The following is a 25,754-nucleotide window of genomic DNA, read 5'->3' as shown; positions in this document are numbered from 1 at the left end:
ACTGACCATTTGGTTACATCCACAGAGAGAAAAGGACTCTTGTTCTGCACTTCTGGCAAAGCTGGGAAAGGACATTAAGTCCCTTTGCTCTGAATTGTAAGGGTGTAAGAAGGCTGTGAGTCTGAACAGGATTAAACAGGCCAAGCCAATAGTGCTTGTGTGTAGGAAGGGGGCTATCCCTGATTTATCCAACATACCCTCAGGGTCCTGGTGAAGATGCAAGGACACAATCCTAATTTTCCTTTCCTCTTGGCAAGTTGGAAGGAACAGGAATTTTAAGGTTTGCTCATAAAAGCAAAAAAAAAAAAAAACCTGCAAGGATTGCAGAGAGAACAGGAGTCTGTTTATCCTTCTCACACAGACACAGTAGTCCAATTCCAAGCAGACAGGTAGGGCTGTCTGAGCACAGTGTTGTGGTACAATTCAGAAAGAAATTATCCTGGTTGCTCACATCCTGTTACTCTAAAACCTCTATGGGCAGCAGTTCCAACATCAGTAGATAAGTGCTTTAAGTCTGGCCTATCAGTTTCTCTGGACTCTGAGTTCCTTTACATGTTCGGCTGCAGTGAAAACCAGCAACATTTTCCCATCTCTTGGTTTTAGTTTTGTACCTTTCCCATTTATTAAGCAGCGCTCTGGGATTGTACTGGAAAGTCAGACTCCAAATTCCCCACAGATATCCAATATTAATTAGAATTCTGGGTAGAACTGTTTGTTTCAATAGCTGAGCTATTGAAACTCAGTACCTGATGAGGGAGCACAGTGGCAGAGGCAGTGAGCCCTCCCATGAAGTGCTGCTGATTCTTCAGGTCCTGTTGTCTATAAGGGATAGAAAGGACCTACAATGTGCTTGACTCAAGCTGTACCCAACAGTTTGCCAAGGACAGCACTGAATGTCTGCCTGAGAACAGACAGAGATGGGAGTCAGAATCCTGCTAGCTCTGCATTTTCAGCAATTTCAGACATGCTAGGGGTTCTTGTCATCCCCTCTGAGACCCTGAAAACTGAAGCACAAGGGTTTGGTGCCCACCTCATCTACTCTGGCTACTGCACTTCATGCACTTAGGTAGATTTTTCCATTGTTGGCCAGTCTATTTTTAGTGCTTTCTGGATCTAATGCATTTTCCATCCTCCCTTTTTCACTCAAATTTTAGCTTCACAAGTTACTAAATGCCCTTAATTATTAGGTGGACATCAAGCAAGAGAAGCTTGTGGTCTGCTCTGAGCTACAACTTCCTATCCTTCCTCATGTGGCTACTTTCTGCCTAAGATTTGGTATGTTTGAAGGTTAGTACTGCAGAAATAAACATTCTGATCAGAATGCAAGTAAGATGCAGCAGTACTTAGTTAATTAAAAAAACCCACCTCATTATCAGGGCTGATAAGAACAAGAAAGTGAGCCAGAGGGGCTGATGGAAATACCTGATTGTGCAGTACATCCACAGCCAGGCAGATCAGAGCTCTGCAAAGCAGCACAGGAATGGACACAGGACAGACAGGATGCAGGTCACGCTGTCATTTCTTCTTGCATAGAAAACAGTGTAGCCCAGGTCAGCACCTCCTTTACTTTCCTTCCTAATGAGGTTCATTTACAACTTTTGAATTGTAATACAAGGGAAGTTTTAAAACCTCTGGGCAGATCCTTGGCAGATGACACTGAACAAAAATAATTGTCTGGGTCTTCCTAGGGTGGCAAAAATTGAATCAGCTGCAAAGTCAGAACACAGAAATTTGAGAGTTCAGGAGATACTTTCCTAACAAAGGTCCCCCCACCTGCCTCTGTGTGTTTCTGGTCAGAACTTCAGCTACTCAAATATTGTCTTAATGTTGAACAAGGGTTGGAAGCTGGAAAGAAATTGAGGACAAAGGGTTACTAAAGAGGAATATGCCTGCAGGGCTTTGTAGTCCTCTTGCAAAAAGAGAGGCAGAAATCAAGACTTTCTATGTGAACTCAGCTGTTGACAGTGACTTCATTTTGCAGAACTTTCTGTAGAAACTAAATGTGGAAAGTTCTGGGAAATCTTTATGAACTGAAGCAATCAGCTTAGTTTCAAGATAAATTATTGTACATTTTCAAGAAAACATAAATTCCTGTATTTAAGAACAAAAGACTACATTAAAATTAGACAATAAAGACAACAAGCTGGCACTGAAGAATGACAGTTTATGAAAATTTTCAGCTCAATATTGCACTTAAATGAACAGAAATGCACACCCACAAAGCACTGACTCCAGCAGGTTCTAACACAGAGCATCTCTCCTCTGGAGACTAGCTGGGAGAATGAGCTGTTCAGGCTGGAAAAAATCAGGTCCAGGGAGACTGACTGCAGCCATATCAGTATTTAAAGGGTTTTTTTAATGAAGGATTTTTACCACGGCAGACAGTGATACAACCACAGGGAATGCTTTTAATATTTTTTTTTTTAAGAGATTTAGATTAGATGAAAGGAAGAAAGTCTTTACTCAGAGGCCCTGTCACGGGTAGCCCAGAGATGCTATGGATGCCCCATCCCTGGAAGTGTCCAAGGCCAGGCTGGATGGGGCCCTTGGAAAATAGATCAAGTGGGTGGCATTCTGCCCATGGAAGGGGACTTGGAATGAGATGATTCTGAAAGTCCATTGCAACAGAAACCATTCTGTGATTCTGTGAAAGCAGCAAGAGATCAGATATCTGGTTAGCAGGAGAGAGGGGGATTTCTTGTTTGGGGTTTGGTTGGGCAGTAATTTCTAATTTTTTTACCAAGTAAAAATGGAAAAAGAGGTGAAGTATGAGGGAAAAAAGCTTTATATAGCCCATGCTCTACTTAGCAGAGAATAGAAGATGATTTATTGAAAAAATGCCCTGAAAAGAAACAATTCTGATAGCACCACAGGTAAGATAGTTACTGGAAGAATCAAAATATACTGCAGTATGTACTTCATTAATCTTGAAATGTGATCAATGCTTACCAAGATATCAAGGAGGAATTGCAGCTATTTCCTGGATTAATAATCTGATCCAAAGGGACAGATTCTATATTTTAAACAGGTGTGAACTTAAAAATAATTTTAAATTTAACCAGATGTGTTTTTTCTATGATAAAATACAAAAAAGAGGCCTTATCTGCTCAAAAGTACGTAACAAGCAGGGGGTTAATCCCTGCTTACTCAACAGAACTCATGTCTGTCTCAAGCACAGGGCACCCCTCCAGAACAGCCCTTATTTGCAAGATGGAAGCAGGGCTGACTTATCCAGAAGCAGTGACAAATATAATCCTCATCTGAGAGACAGACCTGTCCATGCTGGCTCAAATCCCAGGCAGTTCCAGAGGACTCCTTACAGACTCCCTTTTTAGTCACTTATATATTCTTTTATAAATTATCCATTCATCTGGCAAGTTCTCAAATGCTTTTGAAAATCAGACTATTTAAGTTGCCACAGGCTCCTCAAAAGTGTTACCTTGGACAATTATTAATAAGTGATTAACAGAGCTATATCAGCAAGAACTAGTGAAGACCTAAAATTTCTTTTAATTACTTTATTCCTAGGATGTTTAACTTAGAAATTAGCTTTTCCTGCCCAATGATAGTTAAGATTAAATAAAGATCAGCAACATTGAGATTTCAGAGAATAGAAGAGCTCTGAAGTACAGGAAAATTAAGTTTTCTTCAAGAGCTTGCAGTACTACCTGAACTGTTCAGTGCAGTCTAAGCTTAAGGAGTTGGGCTTCCTCTGTCAAACTGGGAGCAGAGCTGCACTCCAGCTATGCTCCTCATCTCTGCTTGCTTTGGGAACTCCACTGCATCCTGCAATATAATTTGATTTTGGCTGCCTCTGTCTTTGTCATCCTTGCATTGACTGCAACATTCCCAGCTTCTGAAATCCAAAAAGCATAGCAAAAGCTCTGCAATAGCATGGAAAAAATACTCAGTGAAACCACCAAACTCCTAACAGCACCATGGAGTGCCATTCTTGGAGAAAACTCTTAACTTGTTTGGACTAGGCCCTGAGCAATCTTTTTGAAGATTTGATTGTTCGATGTCCCAAGGTCTCTTCCAACCCAGATTCCTCTATGTGTTTAAGGGCAGTTTTAAGCAGCATCAGCTGCCACATAATCATCAAAACTGTTCTTCCCTTCTTAATCCCATTAGATATAGAACATTCTGTTTCAGTGTCAGTATCTGTCTTCATAGTAGTGAGTAGGGATTTTACTGTCATGGGGCATGCTAAAACTTGTTGGGCACAGTAACTGCCAAGTTAAACACGATAGCTTAGAAAGAAAATCCCTAATATCTAATAGATAAGCAAAAGTACTTGAAATAAATCCTCAAATTGTGTTTAGAGGCTGCAGATCCTCAGTTTCCATGACTCACATGTATTTCTGGACTAACAATCTTGTGGTAGTAGAATGAACTATTTTCTTCTTTCATCTTCCTGCACATTTCATACTTTACTATGCACTCTAGGAACAGAATGTGTGCTGCTGAACTGCCATATGGTATCCTGGAAACACAAGATATAAACTTGAATAAAGACAAAGCCAAAAGAAAACTGTCAAATTACACTTTATTTGTATTGACAAGATAGGCAAAAGAAAGACTTTGTGTTCAGAGATACAAATCCATTATTTGCTGACAAAATGCTGATATAACCACACTGGGTATTTCCACTTTCAAGACAATACTGAGGGGATCTTGACCAACCAATTCTTTTATCCTTGGATAAGGAAAATTAATGCCTGTGAAAATAGTTTCATATGAAAATTTGTTACCTGCTTGTGGCTCAAATTGTACTGTTAAGTTAATGATTGGCAGCAAATAATTACATTTGGCCTCAAAGAAAAACATATGTAAAACTATAAGATCATTAAATAATAAGCATTAGCAGCATACCCAAAATACTTCTTGTACAAAGAACATTGCACTTGAACATACACAAGCATTTACCCTTATTTACACATTAGAATTGGTATAGAACAGCAAGACTGATATATACAGAAAAATAGTGGAAACCTTAACAGCCCCAGACGACAGAATATCTAGTGTTGACTCCTTAAATTTTCCATACAGTTTCCCAGGATGTCTCATGTGGTTTTTTTCACTATATACTATTGCATAAAAATAGACTGTACAAGAAGGTCAGTCCCCAGTTAACACTTCAGAGTATCTCTATGTACTATTACACATTCACTGCAGCAGGGAGCAAAGGAGTCCAGGTCAGCTCCTCATGAAAACAAAGAGAACTTGACAGGTGCTATCTACTTACTCACTGTGCTTTACCTTGTAATACACACTGAAATCACTTGGCTGTGCAGTAACTACCCAGTGAGTTCCAAAGGCAATTCTCTACCACACAGGATCTCCCACTGTCTTGCAAGCAATGAAATTAATTTCTCCCTGCTTTCTGCACTTGGGATAAAAATATACCACTGGATCTCTCTGCTCCTGGTGCCCTCTTGTTTGGCATTTCCTTTTGGGACACTATCAGTTTCTCCAAAGTGATCCAGTGTTAAATTCTGCATCAGGTCCTGATTCTGAACATCATCAAACACAAATGTAAGGGCCTGTGGATATGTCTGATACCCCATGAGTACTCTATCTAAATCCCGGATTCGTCTTCCATCTGCAAGCTGATACTTGTCTCTCTTTGGTGGCTCCTTAGCAAATTCAGGCAGTGGGTAACTGATATAATCTTCATCAAAGAGGAACAAATCAGAGCTGGTCAATATCAGTGTTTTAGGTTGTAGTGAACTAGTGTTCTGAGCAGATCCTTCGAAATGATTTACTTGAAATGCCAACACATACAGAAGGATGTTGAGGGATGGAAGATTGGTCAAACCATCCATCTTCTCTGCCACTAGAAAAGCAAGGTCCCCAATTTCCTCTTCATTTGGATAAATAAATTTTACTCTGCTAGAGTGAATCAGTTCATAATTCTCCATTTTTCCTGCAAGAAACATACATTATTATATCTCTATTTAGTGCAATACAACACTTTCTTAATGTACTAGGATAAAAAACAACCCTTGACAGCTTGAAGAATATAAGTTTTTTATCTATTGATACTTGCTTTGCTTATAAACAATATTGGAATAATTTTATTTGGATTGCAGGTCTCTGCCAGAGTCCAACATACTTTTCTGTAAATTTCTAACCATGTAAGTCCAGGGTGAATGTAAAAAGCCATCACTAACTTCACTTGTGCAAGACTCTTACATACATTTAACAATCCTACTCACATAAGGCACATCTAAGATAAATAAAGTCAGGGAGTTTAGTTGAAACATCAAATAGGAAATGACTGCTGCAAAAATGTCCTTCAAAAGAGTTTTTAATCTGTACAGTTTAGGTGAAGCCTTAAGTATGATGTCTAAATAAGTCATGACATGCAGAAAAGACCACTCACCTGTGTTTTTACTCCCAAATTCAGAGTAGAAGTCCTTATCTACTGGTTCAGGTGAAGGAGTGCGTGCAAGTAGTGACAGGACTGCCATAAGCTGCTGTATGAAGGTGTGAGTGTTGTAACTGTCTCTTGTCAGGCAGGTGACAATGTGATCTGCAGAATGACCTGAGCAGAGCACAAAACATAATTCATTCACTGTGGCATTACCATTTCTTAAACCAACATGCAACTGTCATCAGAAAAGATTTTTTTAAAGGATTATTTCTCCTGAAAACATGCATCATTATTCAGAAATCTTTCAAATTCTTGAAAACAACAATGGAATCCCTACAAATCCCTCAAAAAATACATAATTTCTCTTCATTTAAAATACAATGTATACTTATGATCCAAATATTGCTCTAGGGATTCAAGAAAAAGAAGCAATAGAAAACCTCTCTTCCATCTCACTAATAAAGACACAGATCTATCTAAAAAAGTCTGGAACAAAACAGAACTGGAAAAGCTTAAAGTACAAGATGTACTCACCAGTAATTCGGAAATACTGGTCGAACAGACCAACATTGACTGACTGCAGGTCATTAAGTTTTAGCACAAAGCAGCAAGAGAGGTGGAAAGAACTGTTTTCACAGTCTGAGTTTTCTTTGTTCCAAAAATCTGTTAAAGAAGTATACATGATATAAAGGTCAAAAGAAAAAGATTGTTCTGCCCATGAGCATAATTTCTATATTACAAACTAATATTTATCTCACACTTGAAGAAATAAATTAAGAAAAAATTGGGTACAATGGCTAAAAATTTCTTGAGCAAAATACAAGCAAATTTTATTAGGAGCTTTTTAATAAACATTTGTCACACACCAGATTTAAATCAGCACATGCACCAATAACACACTTCAACTGAATGCCCACTGTGAGGTTCATTACTCTTCACTTTCCATTTGCATGATGAGAGGAATTATGAAATAACATCAAAGAAAAGCATGGATCCCATGGCAGCTAAAAGGGTCTGTCTGAGAAGCAGCCATGACTCAAGACCCTGGTTTTCTGAACATAAAAGCCTTATGCAAATACTGACCCCTTCAACTAGGAGGTCTAATTAAGAATATTGACCAAAAAATTGGTACTTAGACTGAAGATAAACAGAGAGAGGGATTTAAGATAGTAACGTGATTAAAGGATCAAAGTAATTACTTTACCTGACTGGTGCTCATCTGCATGAATGAAAGAATCATCCAACAAAAAGTAAATAGCTTTTGTTGAGAGAAGCACACAAGCCATCACTTCCACACTGGGAGTCTTGTAAAACAGAACCGAAGACCACATGAGGTGTCTCAACTCTTCATTTTCCACCTAAGATGTAAATTTTTTTCATAAGCACATAAACGTTGATATTTCAGACAGTTTCATCACCTTAGAGGTAATTTCAGACCCCAGAGAAAACTTCAAAATCTTAAGCACCTGAACATGCTCTGGTCAAAGAGAGGTAGTTCACCTCAAAGCTGCTGAATGAGGCCACCATGGCAGCCACTGAAAATATATTGTGTTTATATAAGAAAATGATTTTTCTGTTATAAGCAAATTATTCCTTGTTTTCTGATCAAAATTAGAAAAAATACAGAAAAACATCTCATTTTTAAGAAAGACTTTTTAGGGCAGACATTGCAGGCAAAACTTTAATCACCAGCTGAGCAGTGGCTTTCCAAACCTCAAGTCTACTGAGCCTTTAGGTGTTTCTGAGGGTTGGATTTGAAGACCCTGGAGAGAGAACAGGAGCACAGTTTGCCACTGCAGCTGCTGTTCCAACTCAGCATCCTTTAAAAGAGTCACCTGCTTTTTTTATCAGCTTCTCCTGATATAAAAAGAGAAGCACAGCTTGTAACTGTGCTTACTTAAAACATTTGGAAGAAAGGTAAGGGAATAAGAAAAAACATCTATTTCTCAAGCTTTCAATTGACATTGATACTCAGATCACAGTGATTTACTACTCAAAAAGCCACATCATAAATTTTGGGTAATATTTTTACTTTTCAATCTAATGTTCCCCAGATACACTTAAATGTTTTTCAGAAATCAGGTTTATCTGTTCATGTTTCTGGAGTACCTGCAGCCATGCACATGTGATGCAGTCATGTACAGTATTATAAAAACTTATTTCTTGATTTATCTAAGAACCATACCAAAATAATTTAATTCCTGTTATTTTCTTTCCTTTTCCCACTTTAAAGAAAATAGAGGAACATTCTTGGAGCAATCACATCTTCAAGACATAACTAGTGTACTCTCTTGTTCAGCACCACAGATCCTGAAGGCAAAATATGCCTTGCAGGATTCCCAATTGCTGTAGCAGATAACCCAAAATGGAATAACACACAGATTCTTGATCAAAATGCTTTCAGGTTTCCCAGAGCCTAATTCTTGTGGCTAAAATCAGAAAGGTTTTTATAGATACTATGTAGTACAGAAAGGTCACAAAGCATGTTTTTGTACACTTGGTGTAGACATGATACCTCTGCAATGTTGCTATGGAAAAATTCAACCAGGGCTCTTCCCTTCAGCCCAGCCACATACTGCAGAGACACAGAAACATGAAGGTGAACAGGAATCTGGTTGTCTTCTGTTATCTTCTGCATAAGCAGCTCAGATGGATATAAGGATGACAATGTTAGATGAGGCTTGCAAAAACTAGAAAAGATCCAGAACACAAATAATCAAAATGTGAAGATCTACACAGCTTTTTCCCTACAAGAATATTTGTATTTAGTTCAAAAAATTCAAACCAGGTAACTTCCATTTTTAATAGTTTAAATTATTTATAGCTTGACCATAGCTGTCAACCTGCCATGACCTCAGCCACCAGGCACATGAAATAGGAAGATTCCTTCCATCAGAAATTACATTTTACATTGCAGCAACAAAACAGAAAACAGTCTAGGATACATTCCAGGATAACCATTCACACTTACACCAGGCTAGCACAATGCAGAAGTATTTCATCAATACTACCACAGTCCAAACCCAACCACAATGACAGCAGCAAACACAGGGGTCAGGCCACACATCAAGCACTGTGCAAGAGACCTTTCACAGGAATCATTACCTGGCTGCCTGCCTGTGTCTGTTTGCCTCCACAGCATTATTTCTTACAGCATCTGATTTGCTTGAAGCTTTGAAAATAATAATAGTCTTAACATCCTGGAGCAGTGTCCTTAGAAGGCTGTAGATTCTTAGAAAGTGGAATTTCTCATGAGGTAGAACAAACACTGCTGTAACAAATCTGTATCCAACAAGCAACTCCAGCACGTGTCCATCCGAAAATGAACCTTTCTGCTGTGTGGCACCGTGAGCTGGGTGCAGCACAAGTGATGCCAGTGGAATTCTATTCAGCTTAAATACACTTCCCAAGTCTTCTGTGCCTACCCATTTACTTGGCAGTAAACTGAAATCCACCTTTACTATGTACAAATGCTGGGGTGTTAGAAATATCCAACACGGATGGACCACACAGGGACTCTGGTCAGAAGATTTATATACTGAAGAATAAAGTGCAGAACACAAAACGTTCTTTGACCATTCCTTGCTATTGCCAGCTGACTCTGATTGATGCAAGACTTTCTGAACATTGGTTTTATTCCCATAAACAAGATATGTTGGGAAACAACCTTTTATTTCAACATCTTCGGCTGAAATGCAATTCAATTCCATAAGCTGACAGAGAAATTCCTGGAGATTTGCTTTTCTACAGTACCATGTGGAGCTTGGTAACACTGATGTGTAGTGTTGAGAGCAACACGTTTGTAAACAGGAATAAAAGTCTTGAAGATTCTGGGAGTCTGAAATAATAAACAAGCAGTGGTCACTGTTTTTCAGCTTCAGAGTTAAACAGATTTCTGGCAGGAGAAAGCCAAATTCTATTAGATCACTGTAGGGAAAACACAGTGTTAATTTCAAGGCAGAAGGGATGTGCTGGCAATTTCCTCTCAATTCCTGATGAGGAATCTCAAACACAGCCAGCATCTCATCGGTCAAAACCAAACAGGAAGCAAACTGTCTGAGTCCTTTATGAATGTGAATTGAAAAGCTCCAGAGAATTTTGACTATGTCAACACTCTCCACTGGTATGTTGTCAGATGATTGAGCATCCGAAGTAGTGCTGAACTCAAAAGTCTGATCTCCATGAAGTCCCATTTCAAAATATCCATCTGCTTTGTCTGTGGTTGTGGAATTACCCACAGGGCTCCCTTTATTCTCTGTGAGGGAGGGGGCAGATTTCTGCAGAGCCTGCACTATTGATGCACAAAGGTGCTGGGTAAAATCTTGGTTGGTGGCAGTGTAGGACATACAATTAAAAGGCAAGATGATGGTGTTACAGGGGTCAGGCACTGCACAGTGTTCTGTCTCCAAACTTCAAAAGAGAGAAGAAGCCACAGTAAGTACAAACTTGAATTTAAAAACAGTTATGGCTACCTACAATTCACAGTGCTGCTTCTCAGAACTTTGATATTTGCTCATGTTAATACAGTTAAATCAGTCTGCACAGCCATTGATTTTAAAGGCTGGCAGTGTGCAATTCTATAGAAAGTAAACACTAAAATGTTTAACTCCACTTTCCTTTCCCATCCCCAGTAAGCACAACCTGATAAGCTAAAGGACTAGACAATACAGCCATTGCTGGTTTTGAAACCACTAGCTGTATTCCAGGGTTCAAAGGTTAAAATCACTACACACCATATTTTGGTTCAAAAAACCAAAGGCAGAATACAATGCAAGAGATTGTTTTGTCATACAGGCTGTGTTTAAGAAAACAGTATCCACTGTTATCACCCAAAAGCTAACAAGGATTTAAACCAGAATTTATGTAGCTTACCACACATGATGACCACCACCATACTCTTTGCATGAAGCCAATAAAGAGGCAGGTGCCTAAGGAGAGGAAAGTAACATCAGGAAGCTGTAAAATACTTAACAGTTCAGCACACATGAGAAGCAAAATTAATGCTGGCTCATGCTTTTTAAAGCTGGCCAAGTCCTGCTGTTTTCACAGGGAGCTTAACAGCCATCCCTTGAGGACCCAAAAATACTGTTTGCTTAGGTTGGGCATTCAACCAAGGCAGAAGAACAAACTCTGCTGCTGACCTGAGAACAGATCCAACCTGTGACCCAGGCATTTGAGCACTCTACAGACTTTTACTGAATTAGTGTAACATGAAGCCAAACACTAAGGGAACCTGACAAAGACCAACTACACTGGTAGCAAAGGAAGAGACACCAAGGCTTCCTGTCTTAGTCCTTGAAGCCATGCATATGAAGAGTGCTTCCAATACCACAAATGAAATCACAAAGCAGAAGTTATCAGACAGGAGGAGATTGAAGAAGACTATTTAAGGCCATTGCTTATTGACAGAGAAGTTTCTTTCACTCTACCAGCAAGAGAATCACCTTTCAAAAACTGATACTGTAATATGATAAGACACGATTCTTATGCATCTCAATGGCTATTAAATGATGTTATACTAGTACTGGGTAAGCATCTCAAAGCCATAGTGTTCTCTGCAACTCTGGTAAACTTGGATTCTGCACTTAATTTATAAGCTGGACCAAACATCCTTGAATCAAATTTGGGGCTGCCTCCTTTTCCACTAAAATAGCTCTGAGAAGAAAAAAACCCTTTGTTATGGACTACTGTGATAATCTAAATTTAACATCAGAAATAAGTTTGCCAAAGCTTATTAAAATACTATAATATAAACAGAAGTGTAGCAATTACCTGCATTTGACATCTGGAGTCTGGAATTTCAAAGCATCTCTGGGGAACTGTATGGTCTGTAGGAGTCGAATCACTGGATTGCAAAAAACTACTGGCTAGGACTGTTTCTTCACAAATTATTTCTAGAACAAATATAAAAAGCTCTTTGTAAGTAAAACAAAAATAAATGTCTAATAGTATCTGCCAATCAAATGGAATTAAAACTGTATAATCAAGATCTAATCATAAATCATTAAAGCTAAAGGATATCTTCACACAATAGCCAGGACAAAAGAGCAAGTAGAATTTTAGTTTAATTTAAAAAGACTGCTACAGCTTCTTTCTCAAACTAACAATCAATTTGAATGTCAAATTCTGGTGCAAGAAATCTTGACACAGGTCGGTTTTAACAGAAGTAGTCAGCTGTTAGGCTGGCAGATTTCTTCATGAAATTTGTAGTACACTCCCAAATTTCTGCAAGCTTCAAGAACAATATCTGCGTACAACGTTCAACGAGACTTAGAAGCTCTGATTGCTCAAATGCTACTTCAGATATTATCTCACCTTATCTGGAGCCTTTTTCAAGGGTTCAAAGCTGAATCATCAGTAAAAACTTACAATGAATTAATACAAGGCAACATTCTCAGGGACGTTTGACTTTTTGCCAGTTTGATATTCACAGTATCGAACTGACCCAGTAGAGCAAATCAATTTTTAGTATTGCCCCTGAGCCAGCCAGCTTAAGTATTTAAATATGAAAATAATCAACAAAAGTACAGTGTGAACATGTTTCTGGCTTGAGCATAAAAAACCTGTATGTATCTTTCCAGATTTATGGTAAAGTTCAGCAGATTACACCAAGACATCTCATGGTCAGAGGAAACACAAGAGGTATTTATTACTTTAACAAAATACTGTGTTAGCAAGAAGGAAATTCAAATTGACAGGAAAACCAGAACATGACAGCATTATTTTTGATTTTCTGTTTCCTATATAAATATTTAATCTTTTTCCATAAGCCATTTCCCAATGACATTAAGTATGAATAATATGTTACGGAAACAGATGGTGTCTAGAAAATGCAGAGAAAACAATTCATCGAAACAGCATATCAGGAAATTAATTCCATTACTCATGACTTAAGGTCTAACTAACAGTGAAACTAATTGCTTAGCATATTTCCATTTTCTTTAAAATATATTTCTCAAAACTGGTATTTTGAAAACAAACCTTCATAGTAAAATAAGTATCAAATAATTTTTTATTGTTGAAGCTGAGAAGCAGCCTGCACAGGCTTCATTTTCCCATTATTTATAAAAGCCTTCCCCAGAATTCTACTGATGGAATCTTACAGAAAAGGACTACAGTAAATAAACCTTGACTCTTATACCATTCTATAAAACTCTTAAGTCCTTTAGACAGATCTATACTTTCTCTTCTCCCAACATTTGTTTGCTCCTAAACATTTACTGTTGTAGAAAAAAATCTATTGACAAATAATTTAAACAGTCTAAGGGGTTGCCAACATACTTGTTTACATCAAGCCCTGCATAAAACTGCAGGTTGTTACATAGTTACATGACTGAGACAGTTTGTTAAGTGCTTAATATTTTCAAGCATTTACTTGATTTTGGAAAAACTGGCATTTTTTCTGCAGATGAAAAATGATCTAGAAGGGCTACAAAGGCAAAATACATAAATAGCAACTAAACTTGCATCAAGGTGTCTGCCCCTTAATCAAATGCTGTCAGAGCAGTTTCATATTTCTAGAGAAAACCTCTAGAGAAACCTCTGTTGATCCTGCAGAAGTCACAGCAATGGACTGTTTCCAAAGATCACACTCCTCAGGGATGCTTCTCTCCCTTATCCACCAATCCACTAATTAATGGTAAGAGGAAGCTGTGCCACCCCAAGAAATTGAGAAAATCCCTGCTCTCCAGATGGGTATGAAGTATTCTCTCACTATGCATATTCTACTGCACTTTTCAATCAGACAAAAGCCAAAACCAGAAAGTATTTTTATCTCTTTTTCTCAGTCACAAGTGAATATTCACGTAAGTCAGTCCTATGGGCTAAAGAGGAAAGTTAAGTCATTCTTCTAAGTTCCAAATGCAGCAGGCACATTCATTTGAAACACAGAGTAAAATAACTCGAAGTGAGGTCAGCAGGTACTATAGAGCACAACAGATGTGCTGAAATCACCAGCTCAGCCAGAACCCTAATCCCACAGGTGTCTTTTACTCATCTCCTTTCTCTATCTTCCCCTTGGTGTGACAGAAATACAGCTCTTGCAAAAAGCACTAATGGAACATATGCTGCTTGAGCTCATATTTTGCAGACCAAGAATGGGTAGTGAAGCAATTTTAAAATATTTCTCTGTATGCCACAGTTTTCTATTAAAGCATGACTACAAACCTGGAAATGGCCTCTAGTCCTCTGCAGGATGATGCAGTAGAAAGTCCTGTACCCAAACTCTCACTCCAGGTATTTAACCACTACTGGGAACTGCAGTAGGTTTTGCTGAGTCACATTCCATACAACTGTCACCTTCAAAGCCAATTCTACCATGCCTTTGTACTTGTCTTTAAAGCCCTAAATCCATGCACATAATATTCATGTATATCAATGCAGCTTAGAAAAGCAGAACCAAGAGGCTCAGCCCAGCAGCACGATACATACATGATTACCTTGGCTGGAGCTGACAGGACGAGGCAGAGAGGGAGAGGAAGGACGAACAGTAAGAGAAGAACAGTTTGATTTGGAGCTGGCAGCAGTGAGCCTGGAGTCCTCACTGATCTAATAAAGAAAGTATGCAGCAATTAAAGAAAAAAACTAAATACACAGGACACATGAGATCCTGAACTAAATTAAGTCCACACAAGCTTTCTCAATTTTAGTAAAAGGAAAGTTAGTGCCAGCTTTTTTATTTTTCTTTTTTCTTTTTTGGTGGGGGGTGGTGGGGGTGGTCACCTCCTCTAAGTCTCAATTTTCACACTAGGAGGAGTTCAACTAAGAATTAAGAGAAGTCATTCTGATCACTGACTAATCACTGTATTGGCAGAATTTGCAGTGTCACAAATAAAAAGAATGAAAGCAGGATTTCTACATTGTAGGGACAGAATCTCTTCTGTCCCTATGTTGATTTTCAAACCAAGACTAGCCAACTACACAGCACACAGCCAGGTATGAGGGAAGGCAAGGAGAATTCAGATTTCTGATTCTCTCCCACTGCTAAATACCCACAGGAAGAAAGTTTGGGGAAGTAATTTCTGTACTCTGCAACACAGGCAGTAAAATCACAGCTCTGCAATACTTGTGAAAGATACAAAATATGGCTGTTAAGGTCACTGTGTACACGATTAAGTAATTTTATCTTTTCCTCCCACTTCCTCTCTCCTGAGTCAGCCCACAAATAGAAGGTCAGATAACTACCAAAAATGCATTGAAGACTAAATAGGAAAAAGAGGCAACATTAAAAGTTCATACCACATTAAAACACAAAGCATAAAAATTTTAATGCTAAGGAAAATTTAGTGCATTCAGCTTACATCTAACTTGTATAAGTAATTTTGTAGACTTTTGTAATCTGCACATTCTATTTCTCTCACAGCACCAGACTCACCTTTTTATCAGAGTTGCTGAGTTTGTATTTCACCTCCTTTGCTTTTTGAATAGCTTTTAGCACTTCCACTGTGTCTAGTTCCTTTTCTGTGGTAACAATGTTATCCAAACAAACCTAAAAAAAAAAGTTAAAATATTTAAAGTATTGAAAAGGAGGCAATCTCCAATTTTTATTAATGGAATAATCAAATGTTACCATAGCTCAATGTAAACCATATGCATCTTTGTAACTAATACACAGAAACAATTACTACATTAGACCTTGAGCTAACATCATTTTAATGCAAACTCAGCAAGGTCTGGTAAATTTAAGCCCATTCCAGCACAACACTGTTTCAATATTACCGGTCTGTTACCCAACTAGGGCAGGGTAAAAAATCTCATTTAGATCCGGGAGCACAGCTGAGTAACATTAATAAGGTTACTCTCTAAACACCTTCTCTAATGCACACTACAAACTCATCAGGTTTTCAGGGCATTTGCAGTACTTTCCTTAGCAGGCTGCACAGAGGGAGAAGAGCAGCACTGGGGCTCACCTCTGAGGCTCTGTCTCCAAACTGAGCAAGGACTTTGGTCCGGTAATCAGGGATGATGCTTAGCGGGTTGCTGGATAACATCACCTTCTCTAAGCATGGCAGGCTGCCGATATTTTTTACTTCATCAATCTGAAAGTGTTTGAATAAAAGCATGAATACAGACTGGCAAAATGAAAATGAGTACACAGACTGAGCATTGCTTCCATAGATTACATACATACAACAACAAGGAAAAATCACTACAGCCACTTTTATTTATTTGCAGTTTGATCCACTAAAGGAAACAGCTTCTGAGCTAACACACATTTTGACACCAAAAGTCAACAGTTACCTGTTCTATTTTGTTGTTGCTCAGATCCAAGTTGACTAATGAGTACAGTTTGTTAAGACCACACAGCCTTTCCAGTTGATTTCCTGCTAAATTCAGAGTTTTGATGTTTCCCAGTTTTGTGTGAACACCTTCTAGTGATGTAAGTTTGTTGTAGGATAAGTCCAGGTGAACAAGGTTGTACAGATGCTACAACAGCACAGAAAATTCATATCATACACCAATTAAAACTGAACAAAGCTGCTATCTTATGGCTGGCTTATTTTATTGTGCAACACTGTTTTCATGCTGGACACTACATAACATGAACAACATGACCTGAAACTGTTCATTACAAAGGTTAAAGCCTGTAGAAATGGAATTTCCTCCACAACATTCTTACCAACCCACACATACAGCTGGCAGTGAATGAATTTAATTAAGAATTAAATGTATGTCAATACTGGCAAAGAAATTAAAATATCCAGGAGCAGTTAAGAAATGCATCACTAAAAGAGTACTTTATGTTACAAAGAAGCAGCTATTTGGGCTGAAGCTACTCGCCATGAAGATGAGCAACAAAATTCTGAAGCATGAAAATCTGTGTTATAAGGTCTCAGGCAGCTGGGTAAAAAATTCACCTTCAAATGCATCACTTACCTGTAAATTTTCCACCAGAGACACCCCATTGTGACTCAAATCCAGGAATTCAATCTTTGGAATTAGTTTCTAGAAGGGGAAAAAAAAGGACATGTGTTCAATGTAATTTAGCTTTAAGTCAGGCCACACTTTCTTCAGTATCTGCTGATCAACAAAAACAATGGAAATGTGTTATCCAATGCAGTCTCTCTTCTGGGCTTCTGGCATTAAGAAAATATTCTGTGTGACTTGGGGCATAAAAGATTGGACTCCTGCTCTTAAGAAAACTAGGTTACTCTGAGGGGCACCGTTCAGTTTTAATCTGAAACCTGGTTTCTTACTGAAGACAAATAATTTCCCCTAGTTTATCCCCACTAACTGTAGATCAAATTCACTAATGCTGCTTTGGTCTTATCAAACAGATAAAGCAGGGGATTTATGCTACACATAAATCTGGATAAAGACAGTAGTACCAAAACCCAGAGTAAGTCGATTACTGATTACACCAGCCAAGAATTACAATGCCACATAAACTTGTAGAAAATGCTTTTTAACTCAGAAATCTTTTTACTTTTGGAGGTCTCGAACTTGATGATGAATTCTGACATTAGTTTTTTGCACCTGCTTTATTTTGGTTGTAATCTTAGAATGGATTTGCCTAGACAGGCCAGTTAAGACCTGCACACAGACCTGAAGCACCTTACATCTACATCACAAAAAATCATGAACATAATTATGCTCCAAGTCTATGATGTCTGGTTGAGCTACACATGTAACTATTTCCTGCTTCACAAGAGTAGCTCAAGTTAAAAGCTATGTTCATATTTTATCATGCTCTTCTGATGAATGCTAATTTTTTTCTTAATATCCGGTTTACAAAACAAAATTCTAAAGTACTGACAAAATACTCCAAATTTTGTTTTCGTGCTTTTCATATTGTCTTGATGTCACAAAAGCTGCCATCAAATCATAAGTTTTTAAATACGTAGGAAGCTTCAGCCTTGATAACTACTCCAAAGTTGAGCCATTAGGTGTTTTTTCTTTTAAAGAAATGTAAAAATAAATTCTAATTGGCTCCTACAGCCAAGGCAAACAGTAAAAGCATATTTCAAAATGTGAGAATTCATGGAAATGCCTATGAAAATGACAATACTATTTCTCCTTTGGCAAAGGAAATTAAGTTCTTATAGAACAAATCTCCTAATCATTAACTTGGGTAGTTAACCAACATAAAGTGCAACTGAAAAGTCTCCAGAAAAAGCAATAGCTCAAATCCAAAATCCTTGCTGTGTATAATATACTATAGATAAGTAATACTTTTTTCCACAAATTAAAAATATTTCTTACCACTGAGTCATCAATTTCAGAGATGCTATTGTGACTCATATCCAAAGTTGTTAAAGTTCTCCAGGTTGGGATAATTGCTGTCACTGGACTACTTGAATCCAGTGCATCCTCTGGCTCCCACTGATCAAACTCAGAGGCCTCAGGCACCAGGATTTCCTATTTAAGAGAGGAACACCAACATTTGGTTTACATCTTCAGGGAGAGCTAATGGTTTTGGAAACTATGCCAACAATCCCATATAAGCAAGCATCAAAAGTGTCCCTGTGAAGGGACACATCCAAGCACTTCCTTCACTGAAACTTGAGATTCTGTAAGGTTAGAAAACACTTAGAATTCCATGGTTTTAAAAGCAGAACCTGCAATAGACAGTACAGAAAACTTCATGAACTCCAAATGGATATTTCCCCATTGTGCATGTTGGTTTTGCATGTGCTTTGAACACTCACCAGAAGCAGGAACTTGCTCTTACCTTCATTGATGTTGCTGAAAATCGAACACTCAGTGTGGCCAGAGCATGTTTTGATGAAGTCAGCCCTTTGATAAGCTTTCCCCCACAATGACTGATCTATTTTAAAAAATTGCATTACAAAGTCAGAAGTACTAGGACAGACAAATGAGACACAAAAGAGGTAGCCAAAAGCTTCAACAGCAGATTATATGGCAATCTGCAAAGTAGCTACTTCCTTAAAATCTCTTGAGATTATCAGGTCAGAAATATTGCCACTTGGCAAAGCTAAAGTAAGAAATTAGAGACATAACTACAGAAAAGTGAAATTCAAATTTATATTTAACCAAAGCTTCTCCACTGACTTTCCACCTGTCCCATGTATTCAAGGTGAAACTACCCAGGTGATTTAACAGGTCAAAGCATTTTTACTATTATAAAAAGATATCTTTCAAACTATGACTCCACCTGCAGACACATTCACTTGGGTTTCAGATCTCCTTTTTATCATAAGAAAAAAGAAATGCCTAGAAAGTGAGGATACAAATCTAATAACCTGAAGTCATCTAATTACAACAACTAAGTTTAAGATTACAAAGTCTCTTTTTCTGTAGCTCAATTTGAAACAACATTACTGAAAATCTGCTACAGCATCTATCCAGGTGCTTCTCTGTAAACACACATTACCCAACCATGAGAGCTGGCACATTTGCTGCTTTATCAGGGAAACCACAATGAACTGACAGAGACTGAAAAATCTGTCATTCTTGAAAAAATTCTTCCCAGATTACCACTGTTACTTTTTGGACAGTGCTTACTTTGGGATGAAAGTGCTCATCTAGTGTCAGTTAATGCAAAACCTTTAATGAACATACAATTTCAAAAGTCTTTAAGATCTAAAATCTTTTTTCCTCACATTCATGCTCACAGAAAAGGGGAAAATTGATACAATTCTGCAATAGTCTCTCTACTGTGTTAGACACTCTCACTCTACAGCCCATTGTAGTTTCTTTCCCATATGAGAATGACAATAAATTGCTGACTTCAGAAACACACTTCAGTTCTAAACCAACAACTGTCTCATATCAATAAGATAATAATACTCATGTACTAGAAAAAGAACAGCATCCACCAAAAGTGCACAGATTGCATGATAAAATTGGACATTCTCTCTCTCTGGAAAGACCTGAAGTAGTCAAGAAGGTATTTCAAAAACATACCCATTGAAAACTGCTAGAAATGCTGATATTTATACTGCAAGCACAGCAAAGAAAAAATCTGCAAATTATCAAGCAAGCAGCACTACATCCAAAATTGCACTTTCCCAAATAAATTTAATGTCAGGACATTTTCACAAATACTTGTACTTTTGTTTTTTCCAAATAAAAAGCACTTTGTAATAGGGAATCCTACCATAACAACTTATTAGCTCTTACGGCAGTGGAATGGCACTCAGGTATAGGTTTTGTGTGAATACTGGAAACTGGTTTTTTTTTTTTTTTGGAAACACACACAGTGCAATTAGTCTTCTAATTTAAACATTATATCCTTATTTCCAAAACTTGTGAAAAAGCATTGTTTCACAAATTAAACAGTCTTCCTAAACTCTGCATTCCCCAATTCCAGCAGCAAATCAAAGCAATTCTGAGATATTGGCAACAGCCTTGGCATTTGCACAGCACCTATGCGTTTACGGGCAGCATCTCAGCCTTACCTCTATTTGATGAAGTGATTTGAAAATAGACAGATCAAAAGGCAAGAGATGCTCCTGAATGTTACTGGTTCCAAAAGGTCCCCCTGTTCCAGTGACCTGGCATTTAAGACATTAAAGAACTGAGTTAGCGTACACAATCCAACTTGTTCACATTCCAGTCTTGCACAGGCATTGGCCCAAGGGCAGTGGCTTGGAAAGACAGCCAAAGTTCCAACCAATTTTTCAAATATGAAATGATTCATGAGACTTGCAGGTTAACTCTTCAGGAAAACAAATACTAGTTGCTCTAGCTAAGTGCACTGAACTTGAAGTGCCACCTTGTGCTTGCACTCTGTAGCACATGGGACGTGCAAAAAGCAGTATCATAGCAAGACTGACCAAAGCTCCATTCTCAGCTGAAAATCGGAGTTACATTCATTGAAAACAACTTCTTTGAAACCTGTGAGCCCTCCAAGTCAGCACTGTCTTTAATTCCACTACAAGGGATGAAGTTCAAGGCACTGACAAGATGGGTTTGAAGAAAACAAGCATTACACTGATACATCAATAAAAAATCATGTGGTATTTCCATATGGTCATAGAATTCTGTCCTTAGAGCATGTCAGCAGCATAAAAACCAGGTGGTTTCATTTATATTTGCTGTGAATATAATTTGGAGAGAAAACTCTAAGGGTTTTCTCTGGTTTTATGTAGCTTACGATTTCTGAATGTGCCTACTCACAAGCATTCAAGAAGGGCTAGAAATTCTGCAGATGCTGATTTTTCTAAACAATAAGCTCTTCTCCAGCCAGAAAATCCTCCCTTTATAAGATTCTATACAGACAGAGGATGACAAAGGCATCTGAGGAGCCCCAGGAACACCAGCACAGCTGTGGTTTTGCTTTCCTGATCCACCATTTGATTTCAACTTTGAACAGACAACACAGCTAAAAGACAGCTCCTCATGCAATAAAGGGGCTAAAATGAATTATTCAGTCATAGCAAGCAGCGTTAAAAAATTACTCAGGGGAAGTCTAATTCACTTATTTGGTAGAAAAAAAGTCAAATTGTCTCCTGACAAAAACCATCTGTTCTGAAGCCATTTTACATTTATTCTGAAATGGCATTTTAGCTAAAAATTCAGGGCCATCTATGAAACTGAGGCGCTTTTAGGGTTTTATTTTTAACTTTCAGATGCAGTCAGACAGTGAGAAAGGGGTCAAGATTTATATAGATGCACATATGTACACGTATTCATATACAGTGGCCTACCCATAGTGCCTGCAAAGAAAGCAGGGTTGAAGAAGTCAATATTTATTTCTTTACCCATCCCTACTGGCACCCAGCAAGATTCTCTGGCTGCATCTATACAGAGGGCACTGCTGAAAAGACCACATTACACAGCAAACACCTTGGGTAGGGGACAGCATGGATTGAAGACTGGCAGCATAAACAGCTATTTAACATTGACCTCACCTTTAGATATTTGAGTCTACAAGTGAAATCCAGAATATGCCCAAGATCTGTTTTGGCATCTCCATTAGCACAGGTAGGTTTGCCCTGCAGCAGCTGCTGAGTGACAGCATACAACTGCAAGGGCCTGATGGTGAAAACTTCTCCAGCCATTAAGAGCTGCTCTCCTGAAAAACAGAATAGCTTAGGATCAAACACAATGCTGCAAGGGTTACACAGGAATAAATGGTACAAGGAAAATATAGTGATACATGTTTGTCATTTACACTCTAAGATGAAAATTGAGGTAGCAAAATAATTTTTTAACACCAAAATAATTCAGGTATTCAAGTGGGCACTCATGATACAGGCCCAAAGTTCCTAATAAAACTAATGGCAAACTTCCCTCAGTCTTAACAGGACTAGAATTGAAGTTCCTTTACATAATGTAAGAGTTATGAAACTATTTCTGAGATATCTCTATAGCAGTTAGATTCTTTTCTATTAAGAAAACACAGCACCTGCTACCTAAAATACAGATCTCAGATCTTTGGCTATGCTGCCTAAAAGTAGAATTGTACTAAATGTGTTTTTTGGAAAGTATGGAGATTTTATGCATGCTAGTACCAAAGCAAACACCCAGAACAGAAAATGCCTTATCTAATTATAATTTTACAATCCACTTTAACAGTAGGAACAGCAGGAAGCAGCATATAAAAGCCTCTCTGAAGGCACCATAAGCTCGATGTAGGCTACAGCAGCTGGAACACACACATGGAATCAATATCTTCCTTTTAGGGACACCAGTTTGACTTAATGGAAAAGAAAGCATCAGCTTTTGTGATAAGAAGAGTTCTCAGAAATGCTCTGAGGAGTAAAATTCCCTTCAGCTTCAGTGGGAGCAAGTCCAAGAGTCCAGCTGCACATACATTACTGGAAAGTTACACTAAAACAGAGTAGTCAGTGACACATCAACAATTCTTGTATCAGTAAGACTGTAGGCACTAGAAAGCCAGCAAAGATTTCTTCACAAGTTCCTTTAAGATATTCCAAAATTCACTGAATGGACTCTCTGAGGAGGCTTCACCTAAAGGTAACTTTCTGCCAGAAAGTCTGAAATGGCATTGCTGAAACATACTTCACCAACTGTAATTATAAAGTAGCATCTTGTATGTCCTTCAAAACAAAAATAGCAGGGATTAATCCTTTCACATACCTCCTGCTGTTAATGGAGCAACTGGAGCTGTTGTAGTTACAGTAAGAGCATTTCATTTTCATCTGCCAGCCTCAGAAAGACACACCCTTAAATTAACTGACCAGAAGGTCTCCCCTTACCTGACTTCTGGAAGAATAATATTTAGACATGTTAGGTGATCTCTTGCATTTAATACACAGACTGTCAGGACTCACTGACACAGACCAAGCTTCCTTACAGGTTACACTAAAACACTGAGACAGAGAGCTTAGCAAAAGCTTCTGATCACCACTGCCACATCCTATCTCTTAAGGACACAGACTAGGAGGCCCTTTTCAAAACATACATTCACCAATTTCTTGTTTCCAACAGTGGCTGTAAGACTGCTGCAGCTCCTCACAAAATGCAGCTTGAATTAAAGCACAAGCAGCAAAAAAAGACAAAAAAGAAAAAAGAGGGAGAAAAAGTATCAGCTGGATATGGAAGATCAGATCTCTCATTGTCTGGAGGTAAAATATGAAAGATATGTGAATGCATGAACATAGAGGAAAAAAATTGTGGAGAAATACTGTAAGTTCCTTACCTTTGTGAAAGAGCTCTTCAGCCAATGCAGCAGTGATCCCATTGATCTCCTGCAAACAATAAACCATTGCAATAAGTGTTGTTTGCATACTTATGGTTCCAATTTTTTAATTTGGACCTTTAGTGAAGTATCCTTTTATTGCTGTGGTAGAGGACTGTTTTTTTTAACTGAAATTGGGGGTGACTGTTTTATAGATTTGTCTGTAACTTGAAAACGCTCCATAAAAATTACTTGATGTTTTATTTAATATGATTTTCACTTCCAAGATGAAAAACAGTGAAGTACATTTAAACAACCCCATTTTGCACACATTAATAAAAGGGAAGCAGCAACCAGAGCAAGTTATTACTAGGCATCATTAGCCCAATTTGGAAGACAGCTCTATTTTGAAAAAATACTACAAGTGTAGTGGTCTTCAAATTTGAATATTAAGACTATTGAGTGCCTCAAGCACTCAACATTTCCTCAGAATATCACTAACACAGAGAATGCTTTAGATTAACGGGTCTACAGAAAAAAAAGAGATATAAAAAATAAGTAGTCTTCTGGACTCCGCTATGTTTGCTGCAAAGTAATGCAAACCCCTCCTCTTCTCATCATCCCTCTTCCCCCTCCTGAACCCTCCCAGGTGCTCAAACTCCATTCCTGCACTGACAGCTCCAGCAGGAAAGGCTGAAAACTCTCAGTGCAGGGATTTGCACTTTCTAAATCTGCAGGTGCACAAAGATCAGTATAAGTATTTCCCACCTGGGCACCTCTCTCCACAAAAAGTAAATGCTCTGTGCAAGTCCAGAAATAGTTCTGGGTACTTCCAACAGCTTCCCTTTCAAAGGCCCACAAAAAGAACAAAATAAAACTGTTTGTGAGGGTGAAGCTTCCCCTAGACAAACATCTCATTTTAAGGTAGCTGCAAAGTATAAACAGATATTATGGATCATCGTCACATTAATATTTCATGAGTTTACTTTGCTGACAAATACCTCATGATTCATAACAAGGGAATACATCTACAGGACATCTGCAGCAGACAGCTCAGTTCATTTGATGAGGCAAGGATTTTAGAACATCACATTCTTAGTGCAACTGAAACCCCATTCACTGAGGATGAACAAAGCCTCCATGCCATAGTTTTGAGAACAACAAGCTCAAAGCTGTATTCCAAACAAAATTAAACAATTCTGATTCGCATTTGAATAAGCCAGTTACACTCATCTGGCAAGCACAGACAGAATTTAAAACTCTGCTCTGTGTCTCTTTTGTCATCTGGGACACAGAGCCAAAAATCTTTTTTCTATATTTATAATTGGAACAAGATTATAACTTAGACTGTTCAGTGACTAGCAGGCAAAAAAAAGGAACTCTATTCCTCTGTCAGATCTACAAGAGATCTACAAGAGACTTCTTCTTAGCTGTAACTACTTAGATGCATCACACCCACAGAAGTCCGTTGTTTGCAGGTGTCTGTGAACAGCAGTGTGTGAGTACTCAATGCTTTTCCTGCAAAACCTTCTATATGTAAGTTAACAAAACCAATCTTCTAAGATGACAAAGACAAGGCAACAAATAAGCATCCCCGTATCATTGCAGAAATCCTTTTCAATGTCAAAGTAACAATAAAATCCTACATTGCTGTCACATGCAACTGTTTCTCTTTGCTAGGCTGTACCCAAGAACAACAAAAGGCTTCAAAATGAGTTTAATGTATCAGTGGCTGGTATTTCTACTCCATTTAGTTCTAACCTGGGAAATCAAATTAAACAATCCTTACCGGAAATACTGCAAAAAAGAATAGACAAAAATACTGTAGCT

General features: G+C 38.1%; 1 protein-coding gene across 1 annotated transcript in view; it reads right to left on the bottom strand.

The window, feature by feature from the left end:
• Positions 1-4,529: 4,529 nt before the first annotated feature.
• NISCH (nischarin) overlaps positions 4,530-25,754 on the bottom strand; it is a 29,366-nt gene continuing 8,141 nt past the window's right edge. The window contains exons 4-21 of the mRNA XM_021533741.4: positions 23,946-23,994; positions 22,192-22,355; positions 20,737-20,832; positions 19,047-19,142; positions 18,578-18,733; positions 17,252-17,320; positions 16,616-16,801; positions 16,285-16,413; positions 15,750-15,863; positions 14,815-14,923; positions 12,149-12,270; positions 11,249-11,304; positions 9,482-10,786; positions 8,892-9,066; positions 7,581-7,734; positions 6,911-7,039; positions 6,386-6,547; positions 4,530-5,926 (exon numbers count right to left, since the gene is read on the bottom strand). Of these exons, the coding sequence (XP_021389416.4) occupies positions 5,298-5,926; positions 6,386-6,547; positions 6,911-7,039; positions 7,581-7,734; positions 8,892-9,066; positions 9,482-10,786; positions 11,249-11,304; positions 12,149-12,270; positions 14,815-14,923; positions 15,750-15,863; positions 16,285-16,413; positions 16,616-16,801; positions 17,252-17,320; positions 18,578-18,733; positions 19,047-19,142; positions 20,737-20,832; positions 22,192-22,355; positions 23,946-23,994 (3,900 nt within the window). The 3' untranslated portion in view covers positions 4,530-5,297. The remainder of the gene's footprint in view (positions 5,927-6,385; positions 6,548-6,910; positions 7,040-7,580; positions 7,735-8,891; positions 9,067-9,481; positions 10,787-11,248; positions 11,305-12,148; positions 12,271-14,814; positions 14,924-15,749; positions 15,864-16,284; positions 16,414-16,615; positions 16,802-17,251; positions 17,321-18,577; positions 18,734-19,046; positions 19,143-20,736; positions 20,833-22,191; positions 22,356-23,945; positions 23,995-25,754) is intronic.

Source organism: Lonchura striata, chromosome 12 (genome assembly GCF_050655825.1).
Source record: "Lonchura striata isolate lonStrDom1 chromosome 12, ASM5065582v1, whole genome shotgun sequence".
NCBI classification, from domain to species: domain Eukaryota; kingdom Metazoa; phylum Chordata; class Aves; order Passeriformes; family Estrildidae; genus Lonchura; species Lonchura striata.
This window is presented reverse-complemented; position numbering and strand designations above follow the sequence as displayed.